This window comes from Hoplias malabaricus, chromosome 2, assembly GCF_029633855.1.
Source record: "Hoplias malabaricus isolate fHopMal1 chromosome 2, fHopMal1.hap1, whole genome shotgun sequence".
Taxonomy (NCBI): Eukaryota; Metazoa; Chordata; class Actinopteri; order Characiformes; family Erythrinidae; genus Hoplias; species Hoplias malabaricus.
In genome coordinates, this window is record NC_089801.1 from 50,477,811 (window position 1) to 50,496,294 (window position 18,484).

The 18,484-nt window shown below is 39.9% G+C and overlaps 1 protein-coding gene across 5 annotated transcripts in view; it reads left to right on the plus strand.

Moving 5' to 3' along the window:
• The window catches only part of adgrl3.1 (adhesion G protein-coupled receptor L3.1), a 204,705-nt gene that overhangs the window by 67,392 nt on the left and 118,829 nt on the right, over window positions 1–18,484 (plus strand). For all 5 annotated transcript variants that reach the window (XM_066660024.1, XM_066660026.1, XM_066660027.1 and 2 more), the window contains exons 4-5: window positions 3,476–3,585; window positions 15,395–15,409. In XM_066660024.1, coding sequence (XP_066516121.1) covers window positions 3,476–3,585; window positions 15,395–15,409 — 125 coding nt within the window. The remainder of the gene's footprint in view (window positions 1–3,475; window positions 3,586–15,394; window positions 15,410–18,484) is intronic.

Below are 18,484 nucleotides of genomic sequence, written 5' to 3' on the forward strand. Positions count from 1 at the left end.
AAATATGTGTCAGAGACAGCTCTACACTCTGTCCGGTTATGTCCGCAGACTGAGAAATCCGAAAGAAATCCCGGTATGAGTATAAATGCAATGAGAAATCTGATTTCCAAGGTGAAATTGGTTTTTACTTCGGCTAATTAAGTGCATCTAAACACACTCATTGTTTCATTGTTTAAACTGAAGACCCAAAAAATGTCTTATATTTAATGAAGTTAAAATTTGAACATTCTTAGATACATACATATTGGCGTTATCTAACGGAAAAAATGTATATCTAAAATTTAATTTATAGGTGAAGGAAGTGATCTTTTTCATATGACAACAATGTAAATATTTTATTTATTTTTTTGCAAACTAATTTTGGAGATGTTGGTCCATTCATCATGAAATTTTCACACAAGAAATCTCGATGTTCAGGTTATAATTATATAGAGTTTTACTCTGTGCCTATGTCTGGGATCCACAGGTTTTCTTTTTTGTTCTTGTTTGTATATTGTATTTAAATACATATTAGTATTAGTGACTTATGTTTTATATATATTTATATGTAGTAACTGTATATGCCAAATTTAATATATATAAGTGTATTTACACTATATATCCAAAACGTATTCACTCATCCATCCAAATCATTGAATTCAGGTGTTCCTATCACTTTTATGGCCACAGGTAACAAACTGGAAACGATTGGGAATGACAGCAACTGAGCCACAATGTGGTAGGCCATATAAATGAGAGCGCTGTCAGTGGAGGCTGAGGTGAGATCCCAACTTTCTGCAAAGTCAATCGACAGACCTCCAATCTTCATGTGGCCTTCAGATTAGCTCAAGAATAGTGCATGGAGAACTTTATGGAATGGGTTTTCATGGCCAAACAGCTGCATCCAAGGGCAATGCACCAAGTCAGATGCAGTGGAGACGGGTTCTCTGGTGTGACGAATCATGTTTCTTCATCTGGCAGTCTGATGGACGAGTCTAGGTTTGACGGTTGCCAGGCAAACGGTACTTGTCTGACTGCATGGAGCCAAGTGTAAAAGTTTGATGAATTGAGATTATGGTGTGTTTTTTTTTTATTTTTTATTTTTTTATTTTTTTTCTCTCTCTCCAGGAGTTAGGCTCAGCCTCTTATTTCCAGTGAAACAAACTCTTAATGCTTCAGCATGCCAAGAGATTTTGGACAAGTTCATGCTCCCAACTTTGTGGGAACAGTTTGGGGATGGCCCCTTCCGGTTCTTACATGACTGCGCACCAGTGCACAAAGCAAGGTCCATAAGGACATGGATGAGTGAGTTTTGTGTGGAAGAACATTACTCATGCACATTTGAGTCCTGACCTTAGTCCGATAGAACACCTTTAGGATTAAAATGAAGCTGAAGCTGTTATAGGTGCAAAGGGTGAGCCAACATCATACTAAACCCTATGGATTAAGAATGGGATGTCACTCAAGTTCATATGAGTGTGAAGGCAGAGGTGCGAATACTTTTGGCAATAAAATGTATAAGCAGTATGGATGTGTGTGCTTGTTTGTGTTTGTACGCATGTGTAACATAAGAAAGAGATTAAGGGCGTAGAGCACCTTCAAGGAGATGTAAATACATCTCTCTGCAGAGCAAAAATAATTCTCTCACTCTCTCTCTCTCTCTCTGCCCCACCCCCCCCATCTCTAACTCTAAATTAGGTCATATCTGAATGTTGCTCACAGCCACACGAGAGCCGTCGCCCCGGAAACCAGAGATGCCCCACGGCACTCTGGGAGTATGACTGTCACACTCGCTCAGCACAGCAATTAGTGCACTAGTGTGACACACACACACACACATATCTACACTGTCCCCCCCACACACACACAAACAAACATGCGTAAAGTCTGAAGTCATGTGTTTCCCAGCCAGCTGTCTCCTGTCTCTTTGTGACACTGATGCTGTGAAATGTAGCTGGAAAACTGGTTGTGTGTGTGTGTTTGTGTGTGCGTGCATTTTGATGCACCCCTCTGGATTCGGACTGGGAGGTTTCCATGGTAACTTGCAGAGAGAGAGAGAGAGCACAGAGCGATAGCTGAGCATTAAGTCGTCTTAGAATCCTGTGTGTGTGTGTGTATTTCACATTTCATTTCTGTGTGTGTGTGTATGTGTGTATGTGTAGTAGTTTCATGACTTTGTATTCCATCTCTCTTCTTCTGGTTTTATTCCCTCCTGTTTCTTTAACACACACAAACACGCTCACATATGGCTCAGCCGCTTCTGTCTGTCTCTCTCTCTTTCGCTCACTATGTCAAGTTCATTCTTTTTCAAGTTCATTACCTTTTATTGGCTTCTGTGTATCAGGAGCGCTGCCAAAGCATTATACTATTAGCAGAAAATAACTGATACAACTATAGCAAATAAAAACAATAATTTCAATGTTAATAGCTATAATTATACTACTAATAATAAACTCTCCCTTTCTCCCAGTCTCTCTCTCTATATCTTTATACCTGTCCCACTCTCTTTTAATGAAACAACAAAATAAGCATGAAATTTTTGGAGTTTTGCTCCACCACCACCACCCCTCTTCAGAGGACAAGTTAGCCTTTGTTAGTGGTCATCTATTTTACAAAACATTCTATTAGTGATTTTATAATAGTTGTAGTCATCAAGTAAGAGAAGGATGTAAACAAAATGTTTGATGTGCAGATAATAATGATAATAAACAACACAAACATATAAACTAGTTTTTTCACTAGATGTCTTTCCATCTCCAGTGTGTCCAGTGTCTCAGTAAGTTAGTTGTCCACAATAAATGGTGGGAAATTTTCATTCTGGTGGCTACAAAATTACTATTCCACCTTAAATTGAGCAGAATTTACTGTTGCCCAAGTAGAATCATACATTTTATTTTAAATGGTGCACTGGGATATTCTCACACACAGAGCAGATATGATTTGAGAACCGGAAAATAATAAGAAATCAAGGTCGTTTGCAACCTGTAAATATCAGCTCTGCTCCTGCGCTGCTGACATCTCTGAGAACTCTGAGAAGGGGGTGGGTCTACCCAAATGAGGAGGCATGAATATCTCTGCCTCTGGTCTCTACTGTGCAGATTCTGCTATCAAATTTACAACATGGAGGACAGATTTGGCTTCACTTCTGTACAATGGAAGGGAACGGAGGCACGTTGTTCATATTTGTAGACAACATTAAATTAGTTAGATTTAAGCTAGATTAAAAATTTGATTAAAAAAACATTAAACATAAAAAGGTTATGTAAGGTAATGTACCACTTAAAATATTACACATTTCTCACAATATATACATTTGTATAATATTAAAGCTATTTTGAAGTAATGCAAAGCTTTTTTTTGTTGCAAATACAAATAGTGTAGCCCATGTAAACAATTATTGAAGAGTCGATTGAAATTGATGGATAATACACACTTTCACATTCTTACCCATCTCTCTCTCTCTCTCTCTCTCTCTCTCTCTCTCTCTCACTCTCAGATGTAATAACAGGACGCAGTGTGCCGTGGTCGCAGGTCCAGATGTTTTTCCTGACCCATGTCCTGGAACATACAAATACCTGGAGGTTCAGTATGAATGTGTGCCATACAGTAAGTAATCATATACACTAAGTGTTAGACAGTCTACTCTTCCATCAAATACAAATTAAAAAGCATTGTGTTCCAGTATTTCTAGTGTTTTGGTCAATTACATTTATACTGCATGTTTTTAGACATTCAAAGTGTTAAACACCTCTTATAATTAGTGAATTCAGGTATTTTCCATGTAGTATTGGGTTGTAGAGAAGTGGAACTGTTAACTCCATATAATGGAGAACATTTGGCAAAAGTTAAAGTGGCTTTTGAGATGCAGGAATTATCATCCAACATTAGTACTTGACCTTACAAATATTCTCATGGCTCATTGCCATCAAATCCACGCCGTGTTCCAGCATTTAGTATAAAGCCTTTCAAGATGAGCAGAGTCTGTTACTGCAGCAAGGAATAGATAACGTATCATGTAATACCTGATAATTTTGGATCCACAGGCGTTTAAAAACTTTTAAAAAGTTGATTAACAATAACTGTAAAACACACATTTTAAACAGGGACACATGCATTCACTATTGCTGTGGTTGCTGCATTAGCCATATTAACCAACTGCCCCCCCTGGTAACTACTAACTGTCCATCTGCTGTCCGCCCCCAGTGGCCTTAGCCTGCCAATCATCTCTTAAAAAAAGTGTAGTTCTCATGAATTTCCTGATTTTAGCATTCCAGTCTGGGGTAGCTGTGGTGACAATGTCAATAAATCAGTATCATATGACCAGTGTACTGGCTGCAGGAAAAACCTGAAAACACAGACTAACATACTCATTGGACACATGCTTTAACTGAGTCATTGGCACACCTCCAGTGACAAAGGAAAGAGAAAGAGATGGAATTTCTGAAGAGCAGAATGGTATAGGATACACATGACTTTTGGCTTTTTGATTGGACTTATAGAGAATTTACTGAGATTTAACCTATTGAGTTTATGGAGATGTAGGCATCTTTTATACCTGAATCAGTTCTATGAATTCATTTAGCTAATTTAAGATGCACCTTTTAGGGGCACAGACATTCATATGCATTAAACATCTAGAAAAGCATCAAATGAAATGGGACACTGGAGAAAATGGCAGTGATCTTAAACTCACCATGATCTGTGTAATGCATTCAGCTATGATGCTTTTCCACTGCATGGCATCTACTGAACTTCACTGCTCTGCTTCTTTTGCTTTACCATTACCCAACTTTGGTACGGGAACTTTTTTTTTTTAGTTTCTGCTCACTCATGGTTTCAAGCGAGCCAAGTAGGGACTAAACATGACTTGTAAACCTTGCAGAGCACTGATTGGCCAGATAAGTCTCTCAGTCACAACTGAGACATAAAACAGAAACTAGCCTTTTGCAAAATCTCCAAGATACGGTAGCAATCACATTTGTTTTAATCTAACACACAGTGGCACCTCATAAATTACACCCTGGTCTTTTGAAGAGAGACAAATGCTCTTTGGATTGGTGGGTAATGAAAACATCCAGCAAGAACCAGACAGTGCAACAAGGAATAAAATATACCAGCGGTTCCTGTTAGAGCCTATGTTTGCGACATCACTGGCTGTATTTGGTGGTGGATGGATCTGGTAGTGGAAAACCAACCAGGTACCAGGGACCAAAAAGCGAGTAGAGCAGAGCAGAGTTATGTACAATAGGTAATATGCAATGGAAAAGAGGTATAAAGGGGTTTAGAGGGTTAGAAATGTTTTTCAATTGACAAGATTGAGTGGACTGGGCGGCACGGTGGTGCAGCAGGTAGTGTCGCAGTCACACAGCTACAGGGACCTGATTCCCGCTCTGGGTGACTGTCTGTGAGGAGTTGGTGTGTTCTCCCCGTGTCCGCGTGGGTTTCCTTCGGGTGCTCCAGTTTCCTCCCACAAAACACACGTTGGTAGGTGGATTGGCGACTCAAAAAGTTTCCGTAGGTGTGAGTGAATGTGTATCTGTGTGTCTGTTGCCCTGTGAAGGACTGGCGCCCCCTCCAGGGTGTATTCCTGCCTTGCGCCTAATGATGAATGAATGAAAAAGATTGAGTGGATTGGAGATCCAGAACTTAAAATAATAATCCAACAGTACTGGACCATACTATGGCTTTAGTGACTGAATTCAATCAGTTCGTCACAGCAGTTGTCCAATATCTAACGTCCTATAATATACCCTATTTTAGAGGAAATGTTGGAATCTGTGCATAATTAACCAATAAGGTGTAAAGTCATTTTGTCACGGATCACGAGGCGGACTGACAGAGGCGGACGCACTTGCTAACACAACTACTTTAATTTAACAATAGAAACCACACAACATGAACAGGAAGCAAAACGAAACGACTTAACTGGGAAATAACAAAGACTAGACTCGGGGTAGAAAGGAAACAAAACAACATGACTTAGAAAACAAAACGACTGGAATAGGAGAGAGAAAGAGACAACACGACAGGACTCGGAACATAGTATAAACACGACATGACTGGGCAACAATACAAAGAGAAATGAACGACAAACAGGACGTGAGACAAGAGGGCTTAAATACTGACACAAACGAGACACACCTGGACAGATAACGAAGAGGACGGGTTAACACATGACACGGACGAGGAGGCGGAACAAAGGCGGGACGAGGGCGGAGACAAGGACACAAACAAAACATAGCCATGTGCTAACAGAGCACATGACCGGGGAAAACAGAGGAGACGAGACGAGGGCGTGACAGATGCCCCCTCCTGAACGTGCAACTCCCGGGGCGCGTAAACCCCCAGGAGCTGTCAAAGGAGAGGGCACGGAAAACAAGATAGACTAAGACAGGAAACCGTGGGAGACAGGACTCAGGACAGGACGGGAACAGACACAGGAGCTAGGGACATGACAGGAGACCAAAAAAGGGAAAAGGAGACAGGACTTGGGATTAGACGGGAACAGACAAAGGAAATTGAGCTGCAAAGTTGACAGGAGTGGAAACTGGGGGCTGGACCGGGGACAGGACAGTAGACTGACAAAGTGGGGTGACAGGAGACGAAACAAGAGACTGGAGCAGACTGGACAGGACGGGAGTGGACACATGAGACTGGACAGGCGACTGGACAGGGTTTTTGACACTGGATGGGAACAGGGACTGGACAGGAGACGGGACAGGTGACTGAACGCGGGAGGGATACGGTGACTTGACATGTTTGGGGACAGAGGACTGGACAGGATTAACAGGGGACTGGACAGGACTTGGTAGGGGAACAGGGACCAGGACGTTCAGGGGGACAGACACGAATACAGTAACAGGGACTGGGACAGAGACAAAGGCAGACAAGGGCACAGGGACAAGGACAGAGACAGGAACCAGGACAGGGACAGGGACAGACAAGGGAACCAATATAACTTGGGGGTGCCCAGGACTGGCTAATGTATGTGGAAATGTCGGAGGAACCAGCCTGGGCACAGTTCTGGGGATCGGCCCCGAGGTCCTTGGAGCCGTCCCACGGACACGACCAGGAGTGGCCATAGCCACAGTCACAGGGGCAGAAACGGCCGGAGCCACAGTCACGGGGGCAGAAACGGCCGGAGCCACAGTCACGGGGGCAGAAACGGCCGGAGCCACAGTCACGGGGGCAGAAACGGCCGGAGCCACAGTCACGGGGACAGGAGGCCCTGCAGCGACGTCCACGGAGGCAGGGGAACCTGCAGCGACGTCCACGGAGGCAGGGGAACCTGCAGCGACGTCCACGGAGGCAGGGGAACCTGCAGCGACGTCCACGGAGGCAGGGGGACCTGCGGCGACGTCCACGGAGGCAGGGGGACCTGCGGCGACGTCCACGGAGGCAGGGGAATCTGCGACGTCGTCCACGGAGACATGAGAGGCGGGCATCGCGCTCACGAAGACAGGCGCGGCTGGAGGTGCCGCGCTCACGGAGACTGGCGCGGCTGGAGGTGCCGCACTCACGGAGACTGGAGCGGCTGGAGGCGCCGCGCTCACGGAGACTGGAGCGGCCGGAAGTGCCGCGCTCACGGAAACTGAAGCGGCAGGAGGCGCCGTGTTCACGAAGACAGGAGCGGCCGTTGGCGCCGCACTCTCGGAGAAAGGGGCGGCCGTTGGCGCCGCTCTCACGGAGACCGGAGCAGAGACTTCCACCGAGGCAGGGGCTCGTGCTGCTTGTCGAGCACGAGTTTTAGATTTAGCGGGTTTAGGGGCACTGATGGGTGCACTCTCGAGGGACTTCTTTGTCCGTAGTTCCCCCGGAGATGCGCCCCTGTTAGCCTCATCTCCCATGTCCAGTGATTTGATGCTAACAGCCCCTACCCATAACCCCCCCCCCCCCCAAAAAAAAATTTCCCCGGACCTGAGGGATTTATCCTCAGAAGCAGGGGTAACTGCAGAGACGTCCTCGGGAGCAGGGGTACCTGCAGAGCCGTGCTCCATAGCTGGGGTTCCTGCATAAACGTCCTTGGAAGCAGGGGTTCCTGCAGAGCCATCTTCGGGTGCTGAACGGGAGAATCTCTCCGTAAAAAGTTCAAAAAATGTCTCTACATCGATGTCATGAGATCTCTCCTTGATTACGGCTTCAGCCCACCGTAACGCCTCTTCTCTAAGGAGAGATTTCATGAACATGACTTGGACTAACGCTGGAGGAAGAGGACAAGTTAAATATTCGAAATAGTTTCGATATTGGAATATGAATCCTTTCCAATTTGGACCTCTTTCATATTCCGCTGGAATTCCCAGAAAAGACTGTAGAACGAGAGGTTGATCACCAACCCTTACAGCCAGTATATCCTCTGCCATCCTTATGTTCTTTTCTGGTAAAGCGTCCGTGTTAGCTGCGTCCTTTTGGTCGTTCATTCTGTCACGGATCACGAGGCGGACTGACAGAGGCGGACGCACTTGCTAACACAACTACTTTAATTTAACAATAGAAACCACACAACATGAACAGGAAGCAAAACGAAACGACTTAACTGGGAAATAACAAAGACTAGACTCGGGGTAGAAAGGAAACAAAACAACATGACTTAGAAAACAAAACGACTGGAATAGGAGAGAGAAAGAGACAACACGACAGGACTCGGAACATAGTATAAACACGACATGACTAGGCAACAATACAAAGAGAAATGAACGACAAACAGGACGTGAGACAAGAGGGCTTAAATACTGACACAAACGAGACACACCTGGACAGATAACGAAGAGGACGGGTTAACACATGACACGGACGAGGAGGCGGAACAAAGGCGGGACGAGGGCTGAGACAAGGACATAAACAAACATAGCCATGTGCTAACAGAGCACATGACCGGGGAAAACAGAGGAGACGAGACGAGGGCGTGACACATTTAGTGTGGTTTGAAGATGAAATACTCCAATGCAGACAAGTTTACAGAGATACAGACAAGTTTTACTTATTTATTTGTTAACTATTGACAAGTTTACATATTTAGTAATTAGGATACAGATTTAGTAATTTAGTAAGGGAACATGTTTGTAAAATATTCTACATTATAAACATTTCATACAACCTAATTAATCTCCAGAATATATTTTTATTTTATTTTACAAAGTTCTGCAATTAAAGCTCTTTTCTGGAAGGCGAATATACTGTACCTTTAGGGAATTGGACTTTAAAACTACTGTTGTGCCTTTAAAGGTACATGGTTTGTGATGATAATGTTCATGTACAGTACCTGTTTTCACATAGTGCAGCGTGATATAATGCAAAATAGATCCAAAAGAGAATGTACTTTTCAGAGTTTACATTTAATGTCATTACATATATATTCCACACTGAGAAAACATTCTTGGGGTTCACTCACTGTCCATGCTATTAAACAAGCCCACTTTCTTGGTCCATCTTGTAAGAGTCAGAGACAGTAGTTCATCTGTTGCTGCACAGTGTGTATTGGTCATTGTCTAGTCCTTCATCGGTGGTCACTGGACACTGTTGGCAATATATTTGTGGTTGGTGGGGTTTGAGGGGTTTAAAAACTCCAGCAGCACTGCTGTGTCTGATCCACTCATACCAGCTTAACACACACTAATATACCACCGCCACGTCTGTGTCACTACATTACTGGGAATGACCACTTTTTGGTGATCCTGTAGGCGTCCTGACCATTAAAGAAAAGGGTGAAATGGGCAAGGAATTATGTAGTGCAGTAGATTGACTACAATCTGTAACTGTACAACTACAAAGTGCTCCTGTATGGTGAGTGGAGCTGAAACAATGGACAGAGAGTGTAGAAACAAGCAGGTCATAAGATTAAGTAATTACGTAATAGCAGATAGAGTTGCTAACAAAGATTCAAACTTGAAAATGAAAATATTAGATATAAATTGTAGCTACAGCCATCGTGAAGCTTTATGAAATGCCAAATGTTTGAAAATTTGGTTATGTAGGTTGCATATTACTTATTGGTAAGGTATACACGACCATTACTTTAAGCACTTATACTTTACTCCTAGATAAATTGTAAATATAAAGAAGCACATTTTCAAAAAACTAAAATAAAAAATTTAAATAAATAAATAAAAATGTGTTTGCCAAACTATTTTCTAACTACAGTGTCCAAACTATTTGAGACGAGAGTGTAAAAATTGCTATGATGAACTACAATATCACATTGTTCATAGAACCTTACCGCACTCTCTCTCTCTCTCTCTCTCTCTCTCTCTCTCTCTCTCTCTCTGTGTGTGTCTCTCTCCAACGTCCATCAAATACAGAAAGCACAAAAAGGCATTTAATGGTAGTGGAAGTGAACACATCTGGTCCTAAAAAGAACGGCGGCCTTAATACTGTTTTCCACAAGACTAATAATTAGAAAGGAAGTTCCATCATGCACACACACACACACACACACACACACACACACACACACACATACACACACAGGTAATTTAATTACCTCTGTGCCAGAGACCCTTGGGAACATGTTCTAAATGTTTTCTGGAGGTTCTTTGGCTCTCCCCTCTCCCCCGTGATGAAGAAGTTGGGCGCATTCCAATCCGCCTCTGCTTTTGGCCTCTATAAGACTTCAGCTTTATTCAGCTATTCATGCGAGCACACTTTATATGTAGGACCCTAAGATGAATCTCAAAAAACAGCCATGTGAGCACATTCAACAATGGAACTAAAGCCCTACTGTCATATTAGATCATATCAAAACCAAAAGTACAAGACACGGTAAATTATACATGACACTTTATATTAAAAGAGGAACTATCAATATATAACATGTATTTTTGATTTTGCAAGTTGAAATAAGTATGCAAACTCTACAGAAAAATATATTTTTGTAGTTTAATGCATAATTACTGTTTGTTTGTTGAGTTTAAGATCTTGGGAAAAAAGTCAACATGATGTTTGGCATTTGCATGAGTTTTTGCACGTTTAATTGTTTCATTTTTTGTTTTGTTCTCCAATGCTAACAACGTGCACTGTTAAAAACACAAAAACAAACAAAAAACCATAATATTTGTGTTGATATATTCCATGTATGTCAACCCTGTCAAAACTAAACCTCATCATTTCAAAGTGGTAAGTATATAGGATAAGGAAATATACCCCATACTTATGATGGCAAATAATGTAAAATGGCTCGTTGCTATTGGTCCAGTCATTACTGGATTACAATACAGTGGGGAAAAACTGGTGTTTATAAATCATGTAACAAAAATAACAACAACAAAAATACATAAATAGAAATATTTTTGAACATCTAATATGTACTATATTTGACAGTTTGGCAGTAGCACCTATGAATCACTTTATTATAGAAAACATATTTGACAGAAAAATTTGCTTATCTTGGTGCAAAATTTAACATGTTAATGCTTTTGAATTCTCAGTAAAATTGATAATATATGAGCACTGACCAACAGTCACCTAAAGCAATTACATTAGAATAAGGCCAAGATCCAGCGCTGATATGATGATCCTTAATTACCCTGTGCTCTGGCTGAATGGACACAGACTGGCCTGTAGACTTAAGGCTTTAATCACTACAGGGAGAGAGATAAGTTTTTAAATGTAAATGTCTTAGCGAAAGGTAACCAGCGGTGTGCATTTTTTTATCCGTAACTGTTCAGAACTTTTAATGCTGTTAGTAATTGTGGTTGTTCATGAGCGGACCTATAGAAATTGTCAGAATTTATTTACTTAATAAAGTCTTTCTCAGTCAACTTGTTAGTTGATTAATTAGTAAATTCAGCTATGGGTCAATTATGGCGCATGCTGACAATGATGATGTTTACCAGTGTTGTTATGAGCATATAAAATTTTTCATGATATTAAAGGAACACTAGGTAAAATTGTGTGATTTTACTCCTGGGCTCCCGCTAAAGTTGCAACTCTGTTCTGAAATCAAAGGGCGGGTTGGTCTCCTACTCTTCTTCAAAAAATGCAGAATATAGGTTCTGCAGTACAGAGCCCGCAGTAGCAACGATTGAGGCTCTGTTGTCCCTATTACAGGTCAGTGAAGAATCACAATCATTTAAAGCTGTAATTGTAAGGTAACAATCCTACCTAGTGTTCCTTTAATGCTTTTTTCTTATTTTCAACCTTTGAATCCCAGCTGCTCACACATGGTATACTCTCATTAGAAACTTTGTGATTTGTGGTTGTTCATATACTGTTATCAAATGACATCTGGACTTTCAGCACCTTCCACAGACTGTGCCTTACACGGTACCATTAGCTATAATTGTTTGGTTTATTAAGTTAAATTCAATGCTGAACCCTCATAGAAAGATAAATCAGTTTCACCTAATCAAACATGCAAACTGATTAAGGGATTAAAATTTCAGTATCAACAAATAGCAAATGATTATAATTGGGCTGGCTGAAATTTGACAAAGTGTGTGCGTGCACGTGGGGAGAGTGGGGGCGTTTTGGGGTAGTAATTGCTTGTAAAACAGATTTTCTGCAGTCGCACACACAGATACTTACTTTCCTGCGAGGGCCTTATTTATTGAGTGATGCATTAACAGTTCATTCTCATGCATATTTCATTGTGAGGAGGTGAATTGTACTTTCTCTCTCTCTCTCTTACACAAACACACACACACACAAATGCAAAGAAAAATTAGGCATCTATCTTGAGATCAGCATTGTTAAATAGCCTCAAAGCACTGTGGTAACACATTAAGATGTCGTAACACTTCAGAGAAAACATACTAAACAAACAGAATTTTCCTCGCCAGTTTACATACAACTTAGGTTATTAGGTAAAAACTATCAATGACAAAGAGCAAGTGTAAAGGCCTTCTGGAGAAGGCTTATGAATAAAAATGCTCATGTTTATTGTTAAATAACTAATAAATATTGTAGTAATACTTTTATTTCATTGTTAAGCTGTGGTTGAAAATAAAATGGTTAGATTTTGGAAATGCCCAATAACAAATGAGCCAAACAAATTTTCTTTAAGCCATGGAATCTAGGTAGGGCGGGCTTTGTGAAGACTATGTCACTGCATGTGTATTTGAGAGGGAGTCTATACCAGTCAGAAATGGAAAATTAACTCAGTGGCAACATTCTTTACGGAGACAACACTAAATGTTGTTTTCAGGACTAGTACATATCATGTCTGTTACTATTTTTAAATAAAACATGAAATGTTGTTTAAAAACTTTGGCTGGACATGTCTAATCTAGAACAGGTACATATTATGTGTATAGTTCTTTTATAAAAAAGATAACAGCCCTAACTAGGATGGTAACATTAAACATTTTTTATGATCAATATATTGTCCCGGCAATAAATGCGGTAAACGATACAGTAGGACCATTTTATGCTATTGATATAGATAATAAAAAAATTGCACCCCTTTAAAGAGCAATGATTAATTAGTTTATTCATTCATTATCTGTAACCGCTTATCCAGTTCAGGGTCGCGGTGGGTCCAGAGCCTACCTGGAATCATTGGGCACAAGGCGGGAATACACCCTGGAGGGGGCGCCAGTCCTTCACAGGGCAACACATATATATATATATATACACACACACACACACACACACACACACATTCACTTTGAGTCGCCAACCCACCTACCAACGTATGTTTTTGGACTGTGGGAGGAAACCGGAGCACCCGAAGGAAACCCACGTGGACACGGGAGAACACACCAACTCCTCACAGATCCGGAGCGGGAAACGAACCCACAACTTCCAGGCCCCTGGAGCTGTGTGACTGCGACACTACCTGCTGCGCCACTGTGCAGGAGCAATGATGTTTTAGCAAAAACGTATTTATTATTACAGATATAAAGACATTGGAATAGTCATATACAAATGTTGAAATATCCTATATAAATAAGCCATAAATAAAATAAAACCACTGTTATTAAACAACGGCTTCACAAAAGAGAGTACAGAAATAGCGAAGAGTTAAAATACTGGTGAGCTTATTCTTATGAAAACAAACACACCAGTAAATACAGTGGAAGATATTGAGGTCAGCAAAAATTATTGAGGTTATGTCCATATATTGAAATGGTAAGTCAATAATGGAATTATTGTGACAGGCCTAGCATTAACATTAGCATTCCACAGGAGCACAAGCATAAATTAGCATTTGTCAGAAAGACAGTTTTGCTTATTTTTAGCTGTTTATGACTTGAAACAGTGAACCATTGTAACTATTGTTACTAGCCAATCCCTAATATCAGCATTTTATTAGTAAAGGAAATATGTAAGCTAACAATTTTCTTTTCCTGACTAAAATATTGTTGTGTAATGTCATGCTTGGCTGACATTAATTATTTTGGGACTGCATGTGGTATTTTTTTAGTGTGAACAAGCTTCATTTGTCTTGCAAAGAGTGCAGAAAACTATTAAACATGTGGCTAAATGTTGTGGATAGACACTCATACAACATTGTGTTCTGGAATCAAAAGTATTATTAGGCAGTTTGTCTTCCCTTTGCTGCAGAAACATCTCTTGGAATACTTTATACTACATATTGAAACATTTCTATGAGGATTTGATGGCATTCAGCCATGAGAACATCGTTTTTTACTCTTACTTCTTTATAGCCCAGTTTTTGGGGATTTATACCCCTCAAGCCCAAGCTTGGCATGGACCATTGTGACCTGAGACTCCTGTGTGAGTTTTCCTGTGTCCCCCTGCCCGTCCATAGAAAAGCATAATATAAATATGCCTTTTTATGGAGATTTTACAAGCTGCATGTTTTCCATGGGCACAACTGTACATCTGTGAAACTTTTTTGGCCACGCCATTTATGATTTATGTAGAAATACAAAAATTATAGTTCACCAAGTGAACGCAGTTCACCAAGAATGTATGATGTGAAAGGAAGGCTATGGAAATGTCTAATCTGTGTGATTATATTAATCTAGTACTGTTTCAGTTTGTTGTTTTTTGTGTAACTATTTTGCTGAATGATTACCAGGATCTGTGTTAAGTAATGAAAGCTTGAGTTTAAATGTGGAGGAAGTGAAGTCACTAAAATGTGACTCAAAGAAAGTAACTAAGTCATATAAAAGCTTCATGAAATCAAGCTTTTCCCTTTTCTTCCCTTTTTAAATTCATTTGTTCATTCATTCATTGATTTAATAAGCTCATGTGGCTTGGTTACAGTGTATTACTTTTCAGAAATTACGATTGTGTAGTTAATAGAATATATGGAAAACAAATGAAGAGGAGTTTTAGCCATTTAATGAGATCAAGATAAGATATGATGCACATTACGTACATATGGAATTGATTTGGTATTACATCATTAATCTGTGGTCTTCTCTCTCTCTGTCTCTCTCCCTCTCTCTCTCTCTCTCTCTCTCTCTCTCCCTCTCCCCCGTTACCTCGCTCCTTTTGAATGCGGACGCAGAAGTGGAGCAGAGAGGTAGGTCCATTACTTTAATGCAGTTTAAGTGCGTAATTCACCATCTGCCTGTTTCTACGTTATTCGATACTAAAGGACTGATTGGGGATCAGTAGCCCATAATGGTTTATATTAGGAGTGAGGAAAAGAAACCTGACCCACCATCAACAGTATTCTCACTGAATTAACCCTCGATTTCACTCTGTTTCTCCAATCTCCGACTGGTTTTGTCTTTCTTCTCTCTGCTATTTCATTCCCTCTCCTTCCTTTCGATGCCCACTTCCTTCCTTTTTTCCACCCGTTCTTCATATGCCTGCTCTGCCCGTAAAACAGTTATCACATATTGCAGCAAACTTTGTTTTGGACCAACATTTCAGTGTAGCACGTCAAATCAGAGTGTGAAATTGATGATTTCCATTGTAATTCCTTGCAAATGAACCTAGAATGAGGCTAGCCAATCAGGGGCAAGGGTTTTATGATTGGCATCTAGTAGCATTTACCTGATAATGAGCCAATGTAGCACTTGATCAGTAGTGCATGGTGAATGAGAAATAAGCGATAATCACGTGTATAGGCGTGAAGTCTAAACCGGAGATGGTTTGTGTTTCAAACCACAGTCCCCTCATTTCTGTAGTATGCAGGAATAAAGAACATAAAATGCAATAAAATGTTATTTAACATACTGAACTTATTTTTGAGAGAACATATTATTGTTAGACATGACTCAGATTTGATCCTTAATCCAATACTGTGTCTCAAACAAACTCCTTTTATCTCAAACAAAAACATATTTTATATAAATGCTATGTCTGTATTATTTTATAAACAGTTTTGTAAAATAACATATTTGAAAGGCATTTTGAATTACATCTAAAATAATGTTTATAGAATTATAATGTATTACAAGACAATTGTATAAATTGTACAAAAGGTACTTGGATATACAGTGCAATATGTTTTAATGTATGTTTGTAGCCATGCTTAAAGTGCCTAGTTAATGAACTGTAACATGTTATGAATGTGTTTTTAGATTTTTAAATTGCACCTCTGTTGTGTTGCTTTTTATTTTTGAGCATAACTTTAAAACTTCAAGGAAAAATAGCTCATTTACAAGAACTTGATCATGAGAGAAATGTCGCCTTTAACTGAAGCAGAAAAACAACAACAACTCTCTTTAACAAAACCATACATTACATTTATTACTGGGATAATCACCTTGCTAGCATTATAACAAATCTTTTAGCATAATGCTTGATAAGACATCTCCAAAATCTCTCCAGATCCTCCTGAGTCTCATTCCCTTTTTTTAAACCCTTATTCAGCTCATTTCAAAGTTTTTTTGTGGAGTTTAGATCAGAGGGCTGAAATGGTCATGTCAAAAATAATATTTCTGTGGTCAGTGAAACATCTTTGTGTGAACATTTGAACATGTGTTTTGGATCATTATTGTCCTCCTGGAAGATCCAGCCATGACCAGTCATTAGATTTTCAGGTGAGGCAGATGCCTCAGAATGCCACCATCTTGGGCAAATGTGCTTGGAGAAAACTTTATGTATGTCCATTTGAGATATATCTTGATCATTTAGGTGCACAAAAAGTTTAAAACATTTTTTGTGTAATGTATAAGAATAATTCTCCGACTCTTTTGCCATATTATGGTTCTCAAACTTTTTCTATCGTTCCCCACCTCAGACGAAGGGGAATTTCTGCACCTCATCCGTACAATATCGCCCCCTAAAAAATGGTAATAAAATGCACATGCAAGTTTAAATTTTTCTAATTTATTGAAGTAACATAAACTTGTAACTCTAAATCAGTAGTTTAACATTATAACACCAGATACAACATTAACATCAATGTTCAAACATTCAAAAATACAGAAAATAGGCTTACTAATTAAAATGTGCTTCAGTTTCTCACTTTTCAAACTGTGCAAAAATGAGCAAAGGCAGGTGCAAAGGCGTAGGAGTGAGTTTGATATTGAGGGGACATATTTGCTGAAAAACCCACCCCATACCCAAAAGTTTAGATAGCTGTAAGCTGACTGCTATGTAGATAAGGCAGTAAAATACTGCATTTATAATGATGTGGAACAGCATTTATATATATATATATATACATACAGCTAACATTAGCTAACTCGTTACTGACCTCAAGCCCAGAGCTGGTAAACACTAACTTTATAAACCTGACGGTGAATCGGAGTCCAGTGAAGCTGGTTTTTGGAGCAGCTTTATATTTGAACAGGTGCTTTAATGAAGGCTGAAAGAAGACCCACGGTGTCTGACTCGCTGCCAAATCGCGTTAATCTCTGTGGCGCATTTTCAAAATAAAAGTTTGCAAATGACAGCATATTTTGGTTTCAGGCAAGCTACGTTTTTCTGGTCTCCTATCTAATGCTCTTTCATTATGTTTAGGGGCTATTAATGAATCCATTTTAGTGGGTGCTTTTTATGGAGTAAACTTTATAGGAAGGCATTAATAAAGATAGGCTCAAAAATAAAGAAATGTTCGTTTCTTCAGATTCCTTGCGCTCCACCTGCAATACCTAAATGCCCCGCCCCACACTTTGAGAATTGCTGTATTATGGTAACTGTTTTGTAATGGAAAAATGACAACTATCATTGTATACACAAATTATCTGTACAAATGATCTGTACAAAAAATAACCTAGAAATTAAGTAGTTTGAAAATGGCAGATGAGAAGAATTTGTCACTGCATTTGTTATATGTTCCATCAAGGATACATAAACACATGCATGAATCTGTTGTATGAGTTTTGGTTTTGATGATTTAAAGATGTTATTTCAAGGTTAGTGATCTTAAATGTAGGGTATTAAAGTCATCATAGACATTTCTGGAGAACTACTGTCCTCACAACAAAACAAACTCCCCCTAACGTTTGTGTTTGTTCATAAGCATCTTTTAAAGTGGAACGGTTTGTTGGAGTATGAACCCCACAGTAGCTTGTTCATCATAGAAATTTATCTTGTCTGTAAGTTTTTATTCACTGTTTGAATTAAAACAGCAATTCATTTCTAACTCAAGCTTAGTCTTGAGCTGTTTCAAACAACACCAACACACCAAACAAATGTA